Source organism: Ahaetulla prasina, chromosome 3, assembly GCF_028640845.1.
Source record: "Ahaetulla prasina isolate Xishuangbanna chromosome 3, ASM2864084v1, whole genome shotgun sequence".
Classification (NCBI taxonomy): Eukaryota; Metazoa; Chordata; class Lepidosauria; order Squamata; family Colubridae; genus Ahaetulla; species Ahaetulla prasina.
The window spans coordinates 150,957,252-150,980,731 of NC_080541.1; the positions used below are offsets into that span (position 1 = coordinate 150,957,252).

Below are 23,480 nucleotides of genomic sequence, written 5' to 3' on the forward strand. Positions count from 1 at the left end.
TATGAAGTAGGTAGGTCTGAGAGAGAGGGAGAGAGAGAGAGAGAGAGAGAGAACAGTAGAAGAAGTGAGAGAGCGGCTGGTCCAAAGTCATTCAGCCAGTTTTTCAGCTGCTAGGCCAGGATCTTAATCTGTACATCAAAACCTGTTGATGTCATGTGCTTAATAAAAAGAACTTTAGGGTACAAAATGTAATCCATTTTGTGACCTTTTTCTACCTTCAGAATTTCAGATGTTAATGTGGCTCTTTTGTTTGTTTGTTTTGCATTTTTTTAAATTGCTGAGGGCTTCCAAAGGTATGAGGCCCTCATTTTGCTTCCTAAATCCAGTCCCTAGAGTGCGATCTGCCATGCAAAGCAGATGTTCCCTTTGAACTTAAGAAAACTGTGCATTTCTGACAAGACACAATACAAAAGGAAATAATGCATTTGTAGATAACAGGGTACAACTCTTTTGAAAATAAGATGCTGAATTTAGAAATATCTTGGGGTTTTTTTAAAATCTAACATAGCTTCTATAATTTTCTTGTGTAGATTAACAATGCAATTGATTGTTCCTATGTTTATTTGAATCATATATGAAGAAATGTGTTTATTTTCAATAGCATAATTTAACTTTTTCAAAGGGAAATGTTGGTGGAGTTGGTCCTCCTGGATTTCCTGGACTTAGAGTGAGTATAAATTGTTGAGGAAGCTCTTCCTAAGTTTAGGTTAAGTGTTTCTACAATTTGGTATAGGTACATGTTATATTCAAACAATAGTTATTTACACAACTCTATAAAGATGCTTTCTATAATTCCATGTGATTGTTTGGCTATATAGACTTTGAATCCTTTTCCTTTGAATTCCTGTACTAAGCAGTAAATAAATGACCAATCTGAATCTTAGCCATTTTAGTTTACTACAGTGCATACATACTATAAAGCTGGGTTTCTGGCCAGGTGATAAAAGGCTTCTATCTGACTACAATTGTATAATTTTCACCAAGATCTATATAAATAAGTACTATATGCCATGTGGCTATATGGACAAATTTGTCAAACAATTTAAAAATGTAATTATTGTCTGAGTTCTGAGTACAAAAAATGACAAACATACTTAGTAATTGTGCATGGCTTCCCATCAAGCTGGAAGAAGCGTCAACTGCCCTTCAACATATCTCTAAATTGCTTGGATGAGGGTTAGAAAGTAAGGTTACTAAAATTTGGCAAAATATAAGGATGACTATCCCAAAGGTGCTTTTTGAAAAAGCAACTGGACTTTTCAACTGGACAACATTTCGCTTCTCATCCAAGAAGCCTCTTCAGCTCTGACTGGATGGTGAGGAATGGAAGGATTTGTATTCCTTGCAGACAGCTGGTCATTTGAATTTTTTAAGAGAGTCATTGAGGCCACTTGGAGATTTGTCTGTGTCCCCAGCGTCACCTGAGTCACTGAGAAGTTGAAGCTGTGCTTTCTGCAGAATGTTTTCTGCCCTGTATCCAATCACTGTTGAACACAGGCGCAGGCTGTGGGAATGGCTCTGTGTTGTCTGCATCTCAAACTGAAGTGTAAATGGTTCCTGTAGTCAGCAATTTTTTCTGGAAATCAGTTTATACTCCCGCTCCATTCAAATAGTGTTCATTCAAAGTGCATAGCTAAATGTCTATGGAGATTCTCAGTCATCCAGGTCATAGTTGTCCCAAAGGTGCTTTTTCAAGAGGGAGTACTGATATTTCCTTGTCAGATAATTAAACATATGCAAGCAAACAATCACGCTCAGAGACCACCAAGGACTCAATTCTGAACTACAGATATTCTCTTCTAAATTAACTTTAGGATAATTCAGTATGGATCAGGGAATCAAAAAGAATCAAACCTGTGAGGTATGAGAATATCCCCTCAAAATAATGCAAAGAAGCATCAGTTTATTCATTATATTTATAGGTTTATTCATTTTATTTTTATTCATTATATTTTAGGGTATTGTAGGAAAAGCTGGACCATCTGGACTTCCTGGGATTCCTGGACCTCTGGTACAGTATTATAGAGCTATTACAAAGCCCGTTTGCTACCATAAACAGTGAAAGAGCCTTAAATGCTATTCTTCTTTGTTTTCTATAGGGTCTTCCAGGGAGTATGGGGCAACCTGGATTGAAAGGTGATAAGGTGATCTAAATAATTTCATTATAAAAAAAATTAAAACTTTGAATCTTATTTATAAGAACTTTTTCTGACTTTTTTTTTAGTAAAGTCATCTGAATTTTATTTGCCAAAGCTGCTCATGTGTAATTCCTACTGATCATATCTAATATTTTATGATTAAAATATTACATCTGTTTTATTAGCTGCTTTAATTATTAGGGATACTGAAGTTTTATATAGATGCATAGACAGGTACAGACATAAATGTAGACAGAGAGAGAGGGGAAAAGAGAGACAGAGAGCACATGAGAGAGAGCAGGACAATATATTAGTCTCTAAAATAATAGCAAGCATGTTATTTCTGTGTTTAAGCATTATAAAATGTGTTATTTATAATTCTTATTTTTGAATGTACTGTACTATAATAATACATTGATAAAATTATATCATATAATGCCTTTGTAGGGTGAACAAGGCATTACAGGAGAGCAAGGAGAGGTGGGGTATCCAGGAGACAAGGTAAATTCAAAAGAGCTTCATTTTATAAAATGTATATAAACTTTACAATATGTACTCTGCAATGTCCATTGTTTCAGTCTCATCAAGTGTATTTTTTATTTTTTTTATTTATTTTTATTTGTCACAACAGTATATATAAGCATAAGCATGAAAATAACTATATAATATATAAGCATATATATGAGCATAAATATGTAATAACTATATTAATTAATTAATTTATTTATTTATTTATTAGATTTTTATACCGCCCTTCTCCCGAAGGACTCAGGGCGGTTTACAGCATTGGATATAATGAAAGGAAAATTAGGACAGGAACGGTAGGCACGTTTGTGCTCTTATGCACGCCCCTTATAGACCTCTTAGGAATGGGGTGAGGTCAATAGTAGAGAGTTTTTGGTTAAAGCTTTTGGGATTTTGAGCAGAGACCATAGAATCAGGTAGTGTGTTCCAAGCACTAATAACTGTTACAGAAGTCATATTTTCTGCAATCAAGATTGAAACGGTTAACATTGAGTTTAAATCTATTGTTTGCTCTTGTATTGTTGCAATTGAAGCTGAAGTAGTCTTCAATGGGAAGGACATTGCAACAGATGATTCTATGAGTTAAACACAGGTCTTGTCGAAGGCGGCGGCGTTCTACTCATGAGTGCTATAATAATCTATATTGTGTCTGTAACCTTCAATTGGGTGCAATTGGAAAGTGTAGGGCAACAATTAATTGAAACAAGGTTAAATGGGCTAATTTACAGAACACTGGGATTATGATCTATGAGATTTAGGAACATTTTAGTCACTTCAGTGCCGCCAGTGTGTTCTCACTTTGTTTCACAGAAAGCTGAAGATTGTATGGTGCAAGGGAAGAAAGGAGGGCTATAACTCTATTTACGCTTTCCATTTCTCTCTGGCCCCGGCATCCAGTCAGTTGGCAGCAAGGGCTGAATGAGTGGCGATTGGCTGCTTTGGAACCAAAGCTGATATTGGCAATTGCTTAATGTCAGTGCGTAGAAAAGGAAGGACTAGAGAATGACTCAAATTCATGTTGAAGCACCTTGACGCTTACAGGCACGTTTCCTGAAACAGATCCTGAAACAGATCGTCCATATCATCACTAAAATTCTTGACCCACAGAGGTTTTAAAGATGATAAGCATCAAGAAGAAGAACATGACATCTCTCGGATCTTCTACTTTTAACATTCTGATTACTGTTATGTAATTAATTAATTATTACATCATCCAGGGATCTCAGTCTTTTTGGCCTGGTGGGCAAATTTGGAATTTTTATTGGCATTCTTGCAAAAATGCTGCTGAATGAAGGAAATGCCCATCCATAAGTAGCTGCTATAGGGACACAGCCAGTTACAAATAGTACCAGTTTATTAAGACTTTTGGACTTCAACTCCCAGAGTCCTCAGCCAGCAAAGCTGGCTGAGGAACTCTCCAGTTACAAATAGTACCAGTTTATTAGAAGTAAATCTCTCTTGCCTAATGCCTTCTATCATATATTTAGCTTTCTCCTTTTCTGATGAAATGGGTATATTTAGAAACAGTACACTATGGTATAACCTAAAATCTCTACGTCCTATCATACATAGGATGCATGATAGGAAAAGAAAAATATGGTTAGAGTAATATGATACCGTTTTTTTTCTAAGAATGACATAATGAGGGAGAGAGAAATCATGCACTCCAATCCAGCTTGTAATGTAATACTGCTATTTATTACTCCGACCTACAATATATATGTTCCTTTAGCAGAATAGAATTAGGTAAGAGCAGAAAGAAAGTTAAAAGCATTTTTCTTTACTTTAAAATGTTTGCATTAAAATAGCTTGGTCCCTACCAAAGGATCTTTAAAAAAGGAAATATCAACATCTTATTTTATTTAGATTTCATATAAATATCTATGAAAAAACCAAAGCAATCATTTTAATTTCCTGAAGTGACTTTCAAATGAAAGGACAGAATAAAAATATTCTTTAGAAAGAATGATTGCATCACCTTCCTTTTGTTTTTAATGGCAAAGTGCAATTATTCATGTTATTCTAATTTTAGCAACTCCTGACTGTTTTCTTTTCTCAAAGGGTGCTGTTGGTTTGCCAGGGCTTCCAGGAAATAGAGGAAAACCAGGACCCTCGGTATGTTTTAATGGCTTTGGATTTAAATATTTAGTTGGAATCATTTTATTGGTAATCAAGACTATATAAAATATTGCAACCTCAATCTTACCAGGCATATATCCTAAAAGAAATGTAAATAACAACACACAGCATTAAGGTCTGTAAGTTGTTGAACTGAGTGTATGTAAGGGTTTTTAAATGTCTTTCTTAATCAGGACTTGTGAAATTCTGATGATTATAATATCTGTCATGTTGAATTACTTTATATATGTATAAATAACTATACACATCTCTTAGAAGAAATGTTGAAAATTTGAAAAATATTTAAATATTTGTAATATTTATTACAACCACAGCAATACAGAAAAGAAGTGGGGAAGAACCTAGGAAATCATTTTAGTTTTGCAATGAAAACCTTTGTTCCATTTTAGGCATTAATCAATTTGATTACTGCATAAGGTTTCATAAATGGAAAATGATGACAAAGCAGGTAGTCCTTAATTAGGACTGGAATTTTGATCGCTGTCGGGCTTAAAAAAAAAACCAAGAAAGACATGCAGAGTTACTTCTAAGCAGTTTTCTTTATTGTTCATATATACATAATCCTGCCAAATTAATAGCAAACTACTTGCATCATCATATACTCTGAAAACGTCTAGGTAATAACTGATTTGATCCTCTTCTTCCCATTTAAATTATTGACACTTTGCTGTCAGTTATTCCTCTGGAATTCACTTCCTCCCTCCTGGGAATCTGGACTACACTCCAGCATAGTCACTGAGCAATGAGGTTGTTAAGCAAGTTATAATGACTGGACCTGATTTTATTGATCATTATTACCATGATCATTAAGCAAATCATTTCAGTCGCTAAGCAAATCATTGCAGTTGTAAAGTGAATCACACATTTATTAAGCAAATCTGGCTCCCCCAATTGACTTTGCTTGTCAGAAGCCAACTGGGAATATCATAAATCATGATCACACGACTGCAAGACGCTGCAATTGTTATAAATGGAAACCGGTTGCCAAGCTCTTGAATTGTGATCACATGAATGCATGGATTGCAGTAATCGTAACTTTGAGGACAGATCATAAGATACTTTTTCTGAGGCCATCATAACTTTGAACCATCATTAAATGAACAGTCATAAGTCAAGGATTGTATTTTACTTCTGAATTAAACTGTTTATGTATTACTGGAATAAGATACGTTTCTATTTTATAAGGGTAATCACATATATTTAAACATTTTAAATATTAAACATTTTTAAATATTAAGCATAATATTTTTTCCATAGCAGAGCCACTTAACAAAATAGGCAAGCTTAATATTTCATGATTTGGCTTTTGGTAAAGGATATGAAAATCCATTTTTATAAATCCATTTTAATCAAATTGATTGACCATGTGCCTTCGGTTGGTGTGAACTCTTATTGCCCACATAATCAGACCTCTGGAATGTTTAATCTAGCAATATAAACTAATTTATTGGTTTCAAATACAATCTTAATCATGACATATGTAATAAAAGCATTTACTTTTTATAATATGCTATAATATTATTATTTTTAAAATGCATTATTTCCACTACTAATACTCTTTGCAATTTTTTCTTCCTAATCCAGCAATAATTTCCAAAAGGCAAAGATTTTTCTTATTAAAATCTACAAGATTCAAATGCTGGACATATAAAACGCACATTATTATAACCAGTGGTGGGATTCAGCCAGTTCACCCCACTTCAGGAGAACCGATTGTTAAATTACTTGAATCCCACCACTGATTATAACATATAATTTCATTTTTTGTATCTCTTAAGAAAGACTTGGATTCATAATACAGGTTCTAATTTTAGGGCAAAATGGGAGATCCAGGACCTCAGGGACCAGCCGGCCCACCTGGACCAGAGGTAATTGACCAGCTACAATCTTTCAAACTTGCATGCAGGAAGTCCTTACTTAGTAACCAAATTGGGACTTCAAAGTCTTTTCGCTACGCAAAACATCACATGACCGCTGGGCTTAACAATTTCACTTCCCTTTGGTTAAGCAAGTCACCATGGTCATGAAGTGAAACACCATTGATCATAACTTTATAATTTCACTTCTGCCTTCTCTATTAACTCTGCTTATTGCAAGCGAAACATGCAAATTGTGGAAATGTGATTGCAAGATGCTGCAATGTGTGTAAATCCCTTGCCCCGATTGCATGGGATACAAACAGCGATCATGTGACCATGCAACATTGTAAATGTGACGATTGGTCGCAAAACTTTTTTTTTAATCCTGTGTAACTTTGAAGGTTCATTAAATGAGACAATCAGTTAATGAGGACTAAGCTATATTAATATCATTAATTGATTAATAAAATAGTAATAAAGAATAAACAAACAGACCTAAGTCTGAATTGAAAATTTCTTGGGAACTTTGTTTTGAATTCCAGGATGGAATCTATATATATATAAGTGAAAACCACTCACGCATTAATCACGAAATCTCCAGAACCGTAAAGCTACAAACTTGAAATTTGCCACCTATGTTCCTCTTGGCTTCTAGATGCTCACTAAGAAAGGATTTTTCAAAATGACCATCAGAGCATTAGTATTTCCTGTATTATTATAGGATGCTAAGGAGTTGTACTCCCCCCTCTCCACCTGAAAAGAAATCTGTTCCAAATGCAAAACACAAGCAGAGGAGTTTCACTTTCAGTTTTACTTTCACAGTAGCAAGCAGCTTTACTACAGAAAAGTTGAGCTAAGCCGCACCCAGCCTCCCTCCTGTCTTCTTTTTGCTCACACAGCAAATACTGTTTGAGTTTCCAAACACCCCTCAACTCTCTTACACAGGATGCTAGCCAGGCTGGGAAATTCTACTCCCCGTCCCCCTCTGTTCCAGCTGCCAGTTGCATTATATTAACACATTCTGATGCTAGGGAGTTAAACATTCTACATTAAGTTTCAGGCTGCAAGTGTCAAATTATCAAGCCTGAGCACATAGTTTCATAGGGAAGCATGGGCGTCCAGTCTTATATTTTAAATATAAGAAATCAATAGTTCCCATTGATTTCACTTTCTGAATAAATTATTTTTCAGTATCTGCCACTAGGAAATGTGGATATATTTATTGAAATTGTACAGGGCTAATGTGGCTAATAGAGTATGCTTTTATTGTTATGGTATTGCATTTTAGCAAATATAGTTCTAAATATAAGATCTAGATTTATTTAGTTGATTATGTGTAGCAAAAAATATCATGGGTCAGAAAGACAAAACTGATTTAATGTGTCTGAACGGGTTTGGAGGATTTATGTTTCTCAAAGAGCAGGCTGATATGTAATGTTATGGATAACTTTTGGAAGTGTTTTTAAGATAATATTGATGGACTACTGTTTGAAGGAAAAAAATTAAATATCCCCAGACTGTCTTAGAGCCTATTTAAAAATGCTTTTGAAGCTAAAAATATTTTTAAGCCATTGCATTATTTGTAATTCAGATGAATTTTGTGAAACCATCTCTACGTTTCTATTATTAGAAATGTTCTATTGTTAAACTCTCTGGTAATAGTAATTGTCCCAAAACTGTTTGTGGAAACTACTCCCTCCTCAGATAGAACACATTGTATCTTTAAGTCATTTTTCTCTTTTAGTGTGGAGGCCCCTCTATTGCACTGTACAAACTTCTTGTTTCCTTGGGAAGTTTTTCTCTCCAGAATGCTTTTGGAGTAAAAAAAAAAAAACATTAGTTATTTTTTCAACATGAACTTCATTTGATCTGTAAATCATTTTGATTTGTAATTGAGCACAGGATCCCCTCAGGACAATAAACCGTATGGAAGTCTTCTGCCATATGTTTTGCATACAAAAGAACTCTAGAATTATGAGGGAAGTGATGTTTGATACGAATAAAAGTTAAGAATAATGAAGTGCAGGTCTCTCAACATGAGTCATTAGCTAAGTTGTGTTATTTAGTTCCAAAAAGGTTTCCTTTACAACTGTGTTGTATTTTATACTGACATATTTAGCAGTTCTGATGAAGTGTTGCAAGCTTTGTAATTATTGTGTTGCAATAATATGTCTCTTATAAATAATAAAATCTCTTGGGTAGAGTTTAATGTAATTAGGGGATGTGTAAATACTAAAGTGCTTTCTAAATCATAGAGAGATGTCATAATCAGGGATTTAAATGCAATATTTGATGTAGCCAGTTATCAGTTAGTGAGAAGAAGTTACTAAAAAAGGACCTTGGATGTGTGATCCCAAGAAATCTGTAATCTCAGCGGCTCATACAGCATTGTCACTCAGACAAGCTGCAGGTCACTATCTGGAGCATTTCAAGATTGATCGGATCCTTTTCTACAGTAAAACAGGTGGAGTTTTTTCCCCCACTATATGCATTTTCAGCTAAACAAAAGGGAAAGAATAGAAAACTAAAGTCTCAGTTTTCCCTTAAGTTCTTGAATAAAATGGTAATTGCATTACCATTACCATAAAATTTGTTTATTTGGTCCTAGGGTTTTCCAGGAGATATTGGTATACCAGGCCCAAATGGTCCAGAAGGCCCAAAGGTAAGAATATGTGAAACTATTATAATTTCTTTGTAATTAAATGCAGCAAGTAAAATTGTAGGAGAAGCCATGTTTTACTGATTTTGAAATCTTTTTGCTGCTTGCTTCAAAGGAGTTAAGAAATCAACTTTAAAGAAGTTACAAAATTGCTGATCTTTATGTAATACGGAAAAAGGCAGCAGATAGATTTTGTTAGATTACTATTATCTAAGTCACTTCCTCCCAAATGTGTTGGAGTACAACCCCCCATCAAGTTGCTATGCTACCCAGCTATGAAGCTATGATATGAGTTATATCCCAGTATTTCTAGAGAGTGCCAAGTTTGAAAAGGCTGTATTAAAATATTGCTGGAAGGAAAAGATGGCTTATAATGTTCAATAAAACCCGTTGCTATTTTTTTTGCTATTTTTTTTACAAACCCATTGTACAGATACATGAGGAGAATGTATCTTATGAATTATAGACCCTTCAGTACTATTCCAGCTATACATTTAATAGACAATTTGCTATTGCCTCTGGATGTGACACATATTTTTTCTAACTAAATAGTCAATATCCTTTCTCAAATCCTGCTATTCTGGTTGATTGTTAATCAAAGATCATAGTCAGAATGCTGATTATTTAGCTGGAAGCTGAAATTTTTATTTGATGCAAGGATGAGTCTTTTCTATGTAACATTTTGGCTCTCATAAATGGAGGATATGTTTTTTAATTAGAGAAAATTGGTGGCTTTAATTTGAGATGAACATTATCTAAATGGAAAAGCTTTTACAAAGTCCATAATCAGATGATCCCAGGCCTATGTGAAACTGGAATTGTTCAGCTTTAGTGCTCCCAGATGTCACGTACTGACTGAGCTTTTGTGGAGTTTCTTTTTATCTTGGAAGACTGTCTTGCTAAACTCTTCTTCATTCTTCTCCCTTGAAATTTATATACAAATATACTTTAGCTGCCAGGAAAGCATGACAAAGCCTTTTATATTAACACTAATGTAAAATATTGACTCTTGGCAATGAGACAATTTCATGATGACATTTTCTTTCCATCACTGTCTTCCCAATTTCCAATTCACCTTGTAAAGAACATTTGGGAAACTGTTTAGCTCTTTTATGATCAATCCTTTAATGTACTATAATTTATTTAATTGTTAAAAGACTATTTGGGCTGTATCTGTTTTTCCTCAGCTGTGCTTTCAGGTAATATCTCTTGATTTCTGTATCAGAAGAGCAACATCATAATAAGGCAGTTTACATTTTTTGTAACAAACTTTGTGGTATGAGGGTTGCATATCTTAACAGTTTAGATTACTGTAATTCATTTAAAGCATTTCATTAACACCATTGTGTTTAGTAACTTTATTGCAGACTGTTTCTACATAGGGCAATGGTGGGAGGGTCCCACACAAACTCTTTTCAGTGTTGGAGGTCTGGGGATTTGGATACTCATAGATCTGCTCTAGATTGGAATTGAGCATGTGGGTCCATAGATAGCTTTCTTTATTGGTTCTCTACATCAGGGAACCAGTTAGGTGCAGTGATTAAAGGCACCGTTTTAGAAACCAGAAAAATCTAGAAGGGCGAAGAGGGGCTCTTGTCACTGTTACAGGTTTGCGCATCATATCGGTGATCTGGAAAATTGCTACAAGATGTCTTCTCTCCCGCTTGTAGCAAGAATCGAGGGAGCGATCCATCTGCTGGTTGGGGTGGATGAAGCAAATAGGCTGTACAAATAATTTAGTTGGTACTGTATAGTCAAATCTATCGTATACACATTCTGTCTTACTTGGTTATGCTACATCTATCAAATTGATGGATATCTATTAGCACCGTTTGATTTCTCCGATTCACTGAAGGATTAGCATTAGCATTTAGACTTATATACCACTTCACAGTGCTTTACAGCCCTCTCTAAGTGGTTTACAGAGTCAGCATATTGCCCCCAACAATCTGGGTCCTCATTTTACCCACCTCGGAAAGATGGAAGGCTGAGTCAATCTTGAGCCTGGTGAGATTTGAACTGCCAAATTGTAGGCAGCCAGCAGTCAGCAGAAATATCCTACAAGTATTGCATTCTAACTACTGCACCACTGAAGCTCAGTGAAAGAAGGGCAAATGGGGGATAAACAAAAAGCAATGCTAGCAGTACTTCTTAGGGCTATGTACTTCCTAGGGCTATATTAAGCAATGCTAGCAGTACTTCTTAGGGATGCGGTGGCTCAGGGGCTAGGACGTTGAGCTTATCGATCGAAAGGTCAGCAGCTCGGAGGTTCGAATCCCTAGTGCTGCCGTGTAACGGGGTGAGCTCCTGTTACTTGTCCCAGCTTCTGCCAACCTAGCAGTTTTGAAAGCACGTAAAAATGCAAGTAGAAAAAATAGGGACCACCTTTGGTGGGAAGGTAACAGCATTCTGTGCGCCTTTGGCGTTGAGACATGCCGGCCACATGACCACGGAGACGTCTTCGGACAGCGCTGGCTCTTCAGCTTTGAAACGGAGATGAGCACCACCCCCTAGAGTCGGCAACGACTAGCACATATGTGCGAGGGGAACCTTTACTTTTACCTTAGCAGTACTTAGTTCCACTTTGGCATAAAGACAGCTGGATAACTTTGGGCCAGCCATTTTCTCTCATCTCAGGAAGATAATTTTTTTAAAAAGTCCTTTTGTTTTATTTATTTTAAAAATAGCAGAAAAGAAGAAAAGCAAGCTATGCAATAATTACAAAGCTTCTATAAGTAATGCAACTGTTATTTTTTGTGACCTATGCAATACATCTTTCACTTCTTTTAAAATATATTTATGAATTGAGACTGACAGAAGACTGCTAGAAATAAAATATATTTGATCTAAAATCTTGTTAAATCTCCACTGAAATATAGATTTAGTGACTGAATGGATACCAGTCAAGAAAGAAAGATGCTTCTAGCTTTGAAATTCTGTTAAATGACTGTTGATTTTCTTCCCAAATTACTTCTTTCTACAAATGACACATACCGTATATGCATCACAATGTTATGATAGTTCCCCATAAATTTTGTAATAGAACTAATAAAGTTTCTAATGTAAATGGACAGAAGAAGTGATTCGATTTTTCCATTTTATAATATCCAAACATTGAGTCAATGCCCTTGTGAGTTGTATAAAAACTATTTAAATCTCTGCTAGAGCCAAAAGACCCATCCACAGATGAGATGCTATCTACATTGCTTGGATTATGCTGTAATCTGAATTTCCTACTCTCTTCCATCTCTGCTATGTGGTGGACATTTAATTTAATTCATGCCACTACTGTCATAGAGAAAGACTTCCATTCGGGGGAGGTTACATTTTATGAGAAAATATGAACCATTGAATATCATGGTGTTTACTTTTGAGTCAACATGTGAGTGTAGAAAATTTCACAGAGGTAGCAATTAAGTTATTCAGACATTTATTAAAATAAGCCTTATAAAATAGAAAGAATAAAGGATAGCTCCTTGATTAAGTGAAAAAACTATCGATTTCAGCTGATTAATGCAGAAGTATTTTTCGTCAGCTTCAGTGATTATAAAAATGCAGGTAAATCAGGTTAAGCTGTAAAAACTATTCAGGAAAATGGGGACCCCAGAATATCTTATGGCCCTCTTGACAAAGTTTTATACTGGTCAGGAAGACACAATATGGACAGAACATACTGAAATGCTGGTTCCAGGTTGGCAAAGAAATAGGATAAGGTTGTATACCTTCCTCTTTTTTAGGCTATATCCATCCATCCATCCATCCATCCATCCATAATTCTTATTAAAGTTTTTTCCATAGACTAAAAACAATACAAATTTTAAAATAAGGAAAATAGAAAACAGTCATAGAAAAGTGAAAAAGAAATAAAATAAAGAAAATTTAATTTCACTTAAGCCTAACTTTTATATGATGATAAAACATCTGTGATTGCTGAGCTCACTTATTTATGATATACACCCTTAACTGCAAATGTTATTGCTGAAGTGTTGCTAGTGGGAGATGATGATTAATCCTTTATCTGTTGATGTTTTTATGATCAGAATCTGCCCTTTGCAGCTGCTTTCCCACCTGCAATATGAAAATTAATGCATATGCCTCATCCAAGATTAATGGTTTGAGCAGGAAATAATTACAATTTAATCTTCATTTAAGTAGTTTTCCCGTGTGAGCTTTTAATACATAATTGGAATGCACATGTACATAACTGTATGCATATTCTTTTACAGAGAAGCTCAAATGGGTATTAATAGCGTTAATAGTTAAGGCTTCCTAAGAGAAACAATAACAACATAAAACGGGGAAATATCAATTAAAGTTACATTTCTTACCTTTAATCCTCATACTCCTCTATGCTTTCTGCCGTAGTATGCCTGTTCATTAATCTTATGATTTATGTTATTTAGGGCTTTCTAGGTGACAGAGGTCCTCTCGGTCCACCTGGTCCCAAAGGAGTTGAGGTAAGGTGATTGTTCTCTCAATCTCACACTTTTGTTTTGGGAACTGGAATCCAGTATGATCTTACTTTTAACTTGCAAAGTTACTAAATTTCTGTCTGGCAAATAAACTGTGGCCCATCAATAACTTACTTGTTTTGGTGGCCCCTGTACGTTAAATGAACCATATCTGATATCTTACACACACTAAGAAGGACTATGTTTTGCATTCTGTAGAAGAAATATATTAATGTATAAATTAAATAAAAGTTGTGTTGCTGAGTGTATATTTTAATGTCCATCTCTTAAGAGAAAATTTATCTGAAAGAGGAGGCATCTTTTCTTTTAAACTGAATCCATAGAAGTTTACTTAAAGCATCCTTAAAAAATCCAATTTACAATTAATTAATGTCCAATTAAGTAGATTTAGACATGTAATATTATGTACCTGAATTTTCAACTATTGATGCACAAAGAAATATTACATGTTTCTACCCAGAAATAAATCCTACTGAATCTAGTGAGATTTACTCCTATATAAATATATGCTTATAAGCAGAGGTGGGTTTCAGCAGGTTCTGACCAGTTCTGGAGAACCGGTAGCGGAAATTTTGAGTAGTTTGGAGAACCAGTAGTAAAAATTCTGACTGGCCTTGCCCCCCATCTATTCTTTGCCTCCCAAGTCCCAGCTGATTGGGAGGAAATGGATTTTGCAATATCCTTCCCCCAGAGTGGAGTGGGAATGGAGATTTTACACTATCCTTCCCCTGCCATGCCCACCAAGGCAGGCCCACCAAGCTACGCTACACCCACCAAGCCACACCCACAGGACCGGTAGTAAAAAAAAATGAAACCCACCACTACTTATGAGTTATTACATTATTCTGTAATCGCTTAAATTTAAGCATATACATAGTCCCATTAAGATGTTCAGTATCACATTTCAAAGATATCTACAGTAAATGCAATATCCAAGAATAAATGATTGCCCTTCTTTTGCTTTAGGGAGAAGAAGGACCTATTGGGCCAATTGGAGTAACTGGACCAAGGGTAAGTAATGAAAAGGATGGAAGGCTGAGCCAACCTTGATCCGGTCAGGATCAAACTCTGCAGGAGTGAGCTGTCTAATCATTGTGCCATCATGGCTCTACTTTATTGTAAAATTACATTAACAAAATTTTACAAGTCTGAAATTTCATTTCTTCCCATCATCTTTAGAGCCCAATAAATTAGGGAGGGTCCCTTCTGAGACATTTGCCACATCTACAGTTCTGCAACACGCTAAGCTGACTCTTATTCAACTATTTCCCACGTCTTTCACTCAACGTACCATTACAGTACCTTTCTCTCACATTATAGATGGCATGTATTTTTTTTTTTGTTGTTGCAAAAATGTTTTCTGCAGGCAGCATACAAATTACTGGAGAAGATTGCATCTTCATTGTATATGAAATTCTTTTAAACATTAAATACTAGATCAATGAATTTTGGATCTTGTTACTGTTGTAAAGTTAATGTCTGAGTTTTTTATAAAGTGCTTTTTGAAGTCCTTCCTTCAAACAGATATCAAATCAATTTGTTCTGGTTTTTCATTTTTTAAAATATATCAGGTGTTTTTGCAGGACTTGATGTTATGCTTAACTTCCATAATTTCTCACTTCTTAATCTTAGAAGTTGGGACTGCTGGTATTTGTAATCTAAATTATTCACAGGAAATTGGCTTACCTAGTCCATTATAGAATAGAATATGTTTCACTGACTTTACTTTTATTTACTTTACTAAATATATTCAGTCCAATTTTCCTCTTAGGATTTCCTACCTTTCTATGTACATTTTGTAAAAATATTATCGGTATGTATTTCTGGTAACCTGCTATTCTACTATTTTCACATTCATTAATGTTTCAAAAAGCATATCATTTTATAGATAATTACCCCAATTGAATTAATTATCAATATTCTTCTTAAATTCTCTTTTCTTCCTCTTGCCCATGACTGAAATGCTCTCAGCTGGAACTCAGATTCTGTCTCAAAGAAAGTTGTGCGGTTTAATTTATTCAGAAAGTATGGTATATAAATTATTTGTACTGTAGAATTTAGGGGTCCCTGGCATAGAATTACTTATTTTTCTTACATATGTTTTTCCCAATATTTTATAAAACTAAATAATAGATGTTTTTCTTATTTGAAGTTACCTTCCTCCACTCATTTATATTATTATATCTTAAATGATCCTATATACTTACAGGTATTAAAAGAAAAATAAATAATTAATCACAGGGGGATATTCGCAAGGTCACAAAATGAATTTCAGTCCAGGTTTAAAATATTCACATTTTAATATACCGTAGTTTCTCATTTGGGGCTGAGTTTCCATCTATCTAAAAGATGTTTTTCTTATCTGGAGTTACTTTTCTCCACTCATTTATATTGTTACATCCTTAAATATTCCTAAATATTAAAAGAAATAAACATAATTCATTACAGAGGGATTTTCTTAAGGACACAAAATGAATTTCAGTCCAAGCTTAAAACATTCACATTTTAATATACCGTAGTTTCTCATTTGGGGCTGAGTTTCCATCTATCTAAAAGATGTTTTTCTTATCTGGAGTTACTTTTCTCCACTCATTTATATTGTTACATCCTTAAATATTCCTAAATATTAAAAGAAATAAACATAATTCATTTTCTTAAGGACGCAAAATGAATTTCAGTCCAAGCTTAAAATATTCACATTTTAGTATGTTTTCCTATTTGGGGCTTCTGTCAGGTTAAAAAAATGGACTACAGTTAATCTTTATGGACTACATACAGTATGGACTACAGTTAATCTGTATTCTTGGCATCCTCAAATGTGACTAAGAAAAATTGCCTATTAAAATGTTTCATATTTTTTACAGTTAATGTAAAACGATTTGTATTTTTGAAAAATGAATGAACTTGAGACATGTAAAGCAATAGCTGAGGCGAGATTAGATTTATTGTAATGAATTTTTGTTCATTTGTGAAGCTGGAAGAAGTTTGATCCCTTCACTGCTTTGGCCTTCAATGAGCTGTATTTTCAAATTAATAGTAGTTTTATTTTTGGAAATTCTTAGTTCATGTATGTGCATCTGTTCCCATTGTCAGTTAAAAGAGCAGAATATCTTATAATTAGGAATATAAAACAAAAAAGTTAAATGTTTTATAATAAATTCTACCCACTTACCTTTGAAAGCCTAATAAATAGCCCTTGAGTAATTTTTTTGTTTTCCTTTAATTTCTGATAAACAGAGAAAGCCCACTACTTTCAATTTAAAAAAATAATCTGGTTGTGAAATCATTATCTACTTTTTAATTAAGGCTAGTAATGTGCAAGATTTAAAATGCTGAGAAAGAGAAATGGACAAAGCAAGAATGAATTGAAAGATAGTTTTATAGTTTTATAAACTCTAGAGATTATTCAATATTTAAGAGTATATTGTCCAATGTCTTAATTTTGTATTGTCAGACATTTCCTTTGATTGGTCCATATACTTCTTCAGCCTTATCCAAAACATATTCTGAAATCTTACATTGGTGCAGATTTGGTCCAAACATTAACGCTTAGAATTAGTGTTGTAAAACGCTAAATTGTAAAATAAGATTATTTTTAAAAATGTTCATGACTAACTATTATAGGGTTATTGCTAGACAGTGTCTTTTTGGTAGCATCACAAGGATAAAGCAGTCACAATATAGTGAACATTATAAAACTCATAAACAAGTGTTCACAACAGATTTCCTATGAGAACAATACTTTATCAACCAGCTTGTACATGAAGTGTAACTGCAATTATTTCTATTAAGATAAGGCAAGATAAGTAGAATAGACTCTTGAGTAAGAAATTTTTTACTGGGAACCATTTAGGTCTTTTTCTGAGAAATGATATTCCTGTTGAAATTTATTCCATATCACACACAAATGCATATGCAGTGCTTGTGTATCAACAGTTAAAAATGTTGAAAAAATACATCATGGAGGAAGAGTGGTTTTCCACTTAAAATACATAACTGCAATTTTTCACAGGATGTTTTTGTTGAAAGAAAAGGCAAAGGGACTTTATATATACAGTTGGCATATATTTTGTTCCACAATGACTCTAATAGATTGTATCAAGCATCATGCAACTCTAATTGTCAGTGATTTAATGAAATCATTATTTAAAAGCTTTAAAAAACTGGACTTCTTTGTTTTAATATAGGGGAAACCTGGAAGGAAAGGTTTTGCAGGTGAACCAGGACTAGAAGGCCTGAAGGTAGGACTTAAAGTTATACCTGATATTTGCTCTTGTTAAATTAAAAATAGTCAGAATTTGAATTTTTATCAAATTTAGAAAGCACCCATCTCCCTCAGAGAGGGATTCTGAGCAATGTATGAGTAAATGGTTGGTTTGTACATAGTTGTAGAGGAAGCAGAGATAATACTGGTGAAGGAATGCAAGAATTGTTAGCCGATAAAAAACAATAAATGACATTTCAGCCCTTCAGGGAAAGGTAAGACTGTGAAAAAGATTTGATTTAATATGTTATGTGGAAAGATTTTAGAGAATTAAATAATCTTTTTTTAATTGGTGGTAAAAGTGCTGGAGTACAGAAAATAGTGTAATATATATAGTAGGAAAATATTTAAATTTCTGTATTTAAAATAAAGTTTTATGTTTTTAAAATAACAGGGAGAAACAGGAGACCAAGGAGTTCTTGGGAAAACTGGTGAAACAGTAAGAGTATACTATTTTTTATTTTTTATAGTTATGATGTGCTATGAATTTAATTGAAGCTTGATATTCCTGTCAAAATTCATCTGCAATTGATAAAATGAATCTTTGTGGAATTCCATACCGTCCTCAGTAATATTCAAACTCTGCTTAATATTTGCAGATAAAAAATTGGAATTCATATAATTTGCACTAAAGTGAGAGAAAGAAGTACATGTTTGTGAGCCCAGTGGAAACACTGGATGGAACACTCTTTTTATATTTGTTTTAGTTTAATTATATCACCCTGTTCAGTGAAATATATTTTTCACCATAGAAATTATAACACAATTCATACACATTATTCAATGAATACATATTTCATTTGTTAAAATCCTATAATACTCTTTTGTCTTTCATTTTGTCTTGAAATGCAAAATCTAACTAGAAATAGAAATACAGAGGCATATACCAGGGGTGAAATGTTCCCGGTTTTGACCGGATCTCATGATCCGGTAGCGATCGTGGCTGGTGGTTCAGCGATCTGGTAGCGATTGCCGAACCACCGGCGACACCCGCCGCCCGGGGTGTCATTACTTCTGCATGCGTAGAAGGTTTTGCGCATGCGCAGAAGGTCTGTGCTTGCATGTGGACTTCCGAGCCAGTAAGGAAGGTATGTAGATTTCACTCCTGATATACTACAGTATTACAGAAACACTGATGTGGAAACTGACATTGAAATCATACATACTAACTCTGTTTTCATTTAAATAAAGCTTATGGCATTGCCTAATTGTTTAGTCTCAGGTTTCAGAATGCAGGTGTAAATTGTCTTCTTGGAATGTTCATTTTTATTTGAATGAACATGGGGTTTCTTTTTCCTTTTCTTTGCCTCATTATTTCTTACATTTATGCATTACTTAAAATTTATGCGTTTCTTAGAATTCCTCTGTGATGTTAGTGAGGTATTGAAGATCTTAGGTGCCTCACTACATTCATTCACAAGATGGATTAGTAGTGTACCCCAAAAGGAATGCATCCCACTTATATTATTAGTCCTTTTATTTCCCCTAGAGAGAAAAAAAAACATTTTCCCTGAAAAAATTACTATTGTATATGGCTTTTGAATAGAAAGAAGAATTCTGTAGAATTCTGAGGGTACCAAAATACTAGAAATACTCTTTGTGATATTAAACTAACCATTGTCTATGTTATTAAATGTAACACAGTTTTATTATGGATTTGAATGACCTTGTTCATACCACATGTTAATCCAGCTAAGATTAAATTAAAGGAATGCCTGGGCTGTCACTTTTATTCCAATCACCCCCCATTACTTTTCACTTTCCCGTTGTTAAGGGTGGATTCCAAATTTGGCGTGCCTTGTTTCTGATCTAAATAAACTGGAATTTGATGTTTTCAGAGTTTGCATTTTGCTAATCGGAAATGGCAGTCCCTCTGGATTTGAATAGGACATGCAGAAGCAGGATAGGATGGCAGCACACAAATGCAGGTTAACCAGTTTGGTTGCCTTAGTATATTATGCATAGGCACCCAATAAGTTGATAAATTATTCCAGGGGTACAACATAAGTAATTTTTACAATGAAAGAGGATCTTAACTGATGTTATCATCATTACTGCTGGTCTTCAAGTAGCTTCTATATTTTTTAATATGCTTGCTAGATGTAATAAGGCATAAAATTAATAACAGGGCTGTGTAGCCATATGGATTCACACTCTATATATCTTTAAAACAAACATGTTTTTTTATTAGAGGTTTTTTGAAGAATTTGATAGCTGTACGTGAGTACCCTCATCTTCTGAAGATCTGAATCAAGTTTTCCACTTTGAAACCACATTGCTGCTTAGTCCTAATTAATGTAATGGATTAAAAAACACTCCAGAATGATGTTCTTTATAGTCTCTAGAGAAGTTTACAGTATTTAATATTAAATTTTAATATTAAATTTTAATATTAAATTTAATATTTATATATCCTGTCAATATTTATATATATAGAGAAAAACTACTTTTTACCTTCCTGTATAAAAATACATCATAGTCTCCAGTTACCCCTTTATTTGAAGAAAAATTTAGTATACATCTCATTAAAAGATAATAGTGGTCTTACTAATATCACGAAGTCCAATTTCACCATCACAGTATTTCATTATTTGTCTCTAGTTGTTTCTCTTCAATTTGTGCATTCGTCTGATATTGCAATATCAATGAACCAGACTTTTTTCTTTTCCACTATTTTCCACAATAGTGATGTCAAGAGTGCTGTGGGCCAGATGACTGTCTATTTGGATTCGAAAGTCCCACAAGATCTTGACCTGTTTATTTTCAAGAATTTTGTCAGTTTGGGGTGCCCAGTAATTTTTGCTGCATTTGAACACAAACTTTTGGCAACGCTTCCAGTGTATGATTTTGGAAACTCAATCATGACATTGAAAATAATCAGTTTGTGAGATTTTGCTACAGCATTATTATTTTTATTTTATTATTGTTGTTATTATTATTATTATTAAAGATTTGGCTAAGTATAACATCTTACAATTGAAATGTTTTTTTTTCCTGGCTGGTACAATTAGGGATTTCATACAAAATCAGGAGATCTACTTATATAATATTTATTATTTATTTATTTATTCAAATTTATATACCGCCCTATCTCCCGAAGGACTCAGGGCGGTGTACAGGCATTAAAAGACATATAAATACAATATAAAACAATTAAAAAACTGATTCTAAAAAGCCCGTAAATTTAGAATTAAAATATCAAATAAAACCCAATTTAAAACCAATAATTAAAAATCTAGCTCAGCCCTGCACAATTAAATAAATACGTTTTAAGCCCGCGGAAGGTCCGAGGTCCGAGAGCTGGCGAAGTCGGGGTAGTTCATTCCAGAGGGTGGGGGCCCCACAGAAGGCCCTTCCTGGGTGTCGCCAGACGACATTGCCGCTACCGACGGCACCCTGAGAGACCCTCTCTGTGAGGCGCGGGTCGGTGAGAGATATTCGGTAGCAGTAGGCGGTCCCGTAAGTAGCCCGGCCCAATGCCATGGGCGCTTTAAAGGTGGTCACCAAAACCTTGAAGCGCACCGGAAAGCCACAGGTAGCCAGTGCAGCCTCGCAGGATGGGTGTTATCACGGGAGCCACGAGGGCTCCATCTATCACCAGCGCAGCCGCATTCTGGACTAACTGCAGCCTCCGGATGCCCTTCAAGGGAGCCCCATGTAGAGAGCATTGCAGTAATCCAGGCGAGGCGTCACGAGTGCGTGGTGACCGTGCATAGGGCATCCCGGTCCAGAAAGGCGCAACTGGCGTACCAGGCGAACCTGGTAGAACGCTCTCCTGGAGCGGCCGTCAAATGGTCTTCTAGAGACAGCCGTTCATCCAGGAGGGCGCCTAAGTTGCGGACCCTTTCCATCGGGGCCAATGACTCGCCACCGATGGTCAGCAGCGGTTAGCTGACTGTATCGGGATGCGGCATCCACAGCCACTCTGTCTTGGAGGATTGAGCTTGAGCCTATTTCTCCCCATCCAGACCCGTCGGCCTCCAGGCACCGGGACAGCACTTGATAACCGTTGGGGTGGTCCGGTGTAGAAAAGTACAGCTGGGTGTCATCCGCATACAGCTGGTACTTCACACGAAACCACTGATGATCTCACCCAGCGGCTTCATGTAGATGTTAAACAGAAGGCGAGAGGATCGACCCTGCGGCACCCACAAGTGAGGCGCCTCGGGGCCGACCTCTGCCCCGTCAACACCGACTGCGACCGGTCGGAGAGATAGGAGGAGAACCACCGATAAGCGGTGCCTCCACTCCCAATCCCTCCAACCGCGCAGCAGGATACCATGGTCGATGGTATCGAAAGCCGCTGAGAGGTCTAATAGGACCAGGGCAGAGGAGCAACCCCTGTCCCTGGCCTCAGAGATCATCCACCAACGCGACCAAAGCCGTCTCCGTGCTGTAACCGGGCGAAAACCGGACTGGAGCAGGTCTAGATAGACAGTTTCATCCAGGTGCAAGGGAAATTGATATGCCACCATACTCTCTACAACCTTCGCGAGCGGGTTGGAGACCGGACGATAATTACCTAAAACAGCGGGTCAGGGCGGCTTCTTAAGGAGGGCCTCACCACCGCCTCTTTCAAGGCGGCCGGAAGACACCCTCCACCAAAGAAGCAGTCGTAATCGCCTGGAGCCAGCCTCGTGTCACCTCTCGGTGGCCAGCACCAGCCAAGAGGGCACGGGTCCAGTAAACACGTGGTGGCATTCAACCTACCCAACAACCTGTCCATGTCCTCGGAGCCACAGGGTCAAACTCATCCCACACAATGTCACCAAGACCGCCCTCACGCATCTCGCCCGTATCACTGCAATCTTGGTCCAGACCATCCCGAAGCTGAGCGATTTTATCGTATAGATAACCGTTAAACTCCTCAGCACGTCCTGCAGCGGGTCATCCGCTCCCCTGGTGTAAGAGGAGGCGGGTCACCCAAACAGGGCGGCTGGGCGGTTATCTGCCGATGCAATGAGGAGGCGTAGCTCGCCTCGCTTCCCTCAATGCCACTAGGTAAGTCTAGTATAGGACTTCACTAGTGTCGATCAGCTTCGAGCGGCTAGACCTCCAGAGACTCTCCAGGCGTCTTCTCCGGCGCTTCATCCTCTCAGCTCCTCGGAGAACCAAGGAGCCGGTTGGGACCTGCGCCGGGTCAGAGGCGCAAAGGCACGACACGGTCCAAGGCCCCCGTCGCGGCCTGTTCCCAGGCCGCAACAAGTTCCTCAGTCGAGCCGTGGGCCAGACCCTCAGGAAATGGCCCAAGCTCCGTCCGGAACCCATCCGGGTCCATCAGGCGCCTGGGGCGGAACCAGCGTGTCGGCTCCGTCTCCCTGCGGTGGTGAATGGCGGTCAGAAAGTCCAGGCGAAGAAGAGTGATCTGACCATGACAAAGGTTCAATGACTAATTCCTTTAAGTCCAGATCTCTCAACCACTGA

The 23,480-nt window shown here is 36.3% G+C and overlaps 1 protein-coding gene across 1 annotated transcript in view; it reads left to right on the forward strand.

Annotated features, from left to right (window-relative positions):
* Positions 1 to 23,480, forward strand: part of COL24A1 (collagen type XXIV alpha 1 chain) — a 169,416-nt gene that overhangs the window by 74,441 nt on the left and 71,495 nt on the right. The window contains exons 14-24 of the mRNA XM_058174721.1: positions 623 to 667; positions 1,958 to 2,011; positions 2,100 to 2,144; positions 2,586 to 2,639; positions 4,725 to 4,778; positions 6,617 to 6,670; positions 9,270 to 9,323; positions 13,724 to 13,777; positions 14,759 to 14,803; positions 17,980 to 18,033; positions 18,451 to 18,495. Of these exons, the coding sequence (XP_058030704.1) occupies positions 623 to 667; positions 1,958 to 2,011; positions 2,100 to 2,144; positions 2,586 to 2,639; positions 4,725 to 4,778; positions 6,617 to 6,670; positions 9,270 to 9,323; positions 13,724 to 13,777; positions 14,759 to 14,803; positions 17,980 to 18,033; positions 18,451 to 18,495 (558 nt within the window). The remainder of the gene's footprint in view (positions 1 to 622; positions 668 to 1,957; positions 2,012 to 2,099; positions 2,145 to 2,585; positions 2,640 to 4,724; positions 4,779 to 6,616; positions 6,671 to 9,269; positions 9,324 to 13,723; positions 13,778 to 14,758; positions 14,804 to 17,979; positions 18,034 to 18,450; positions 18,496 to 23,480) is intronic.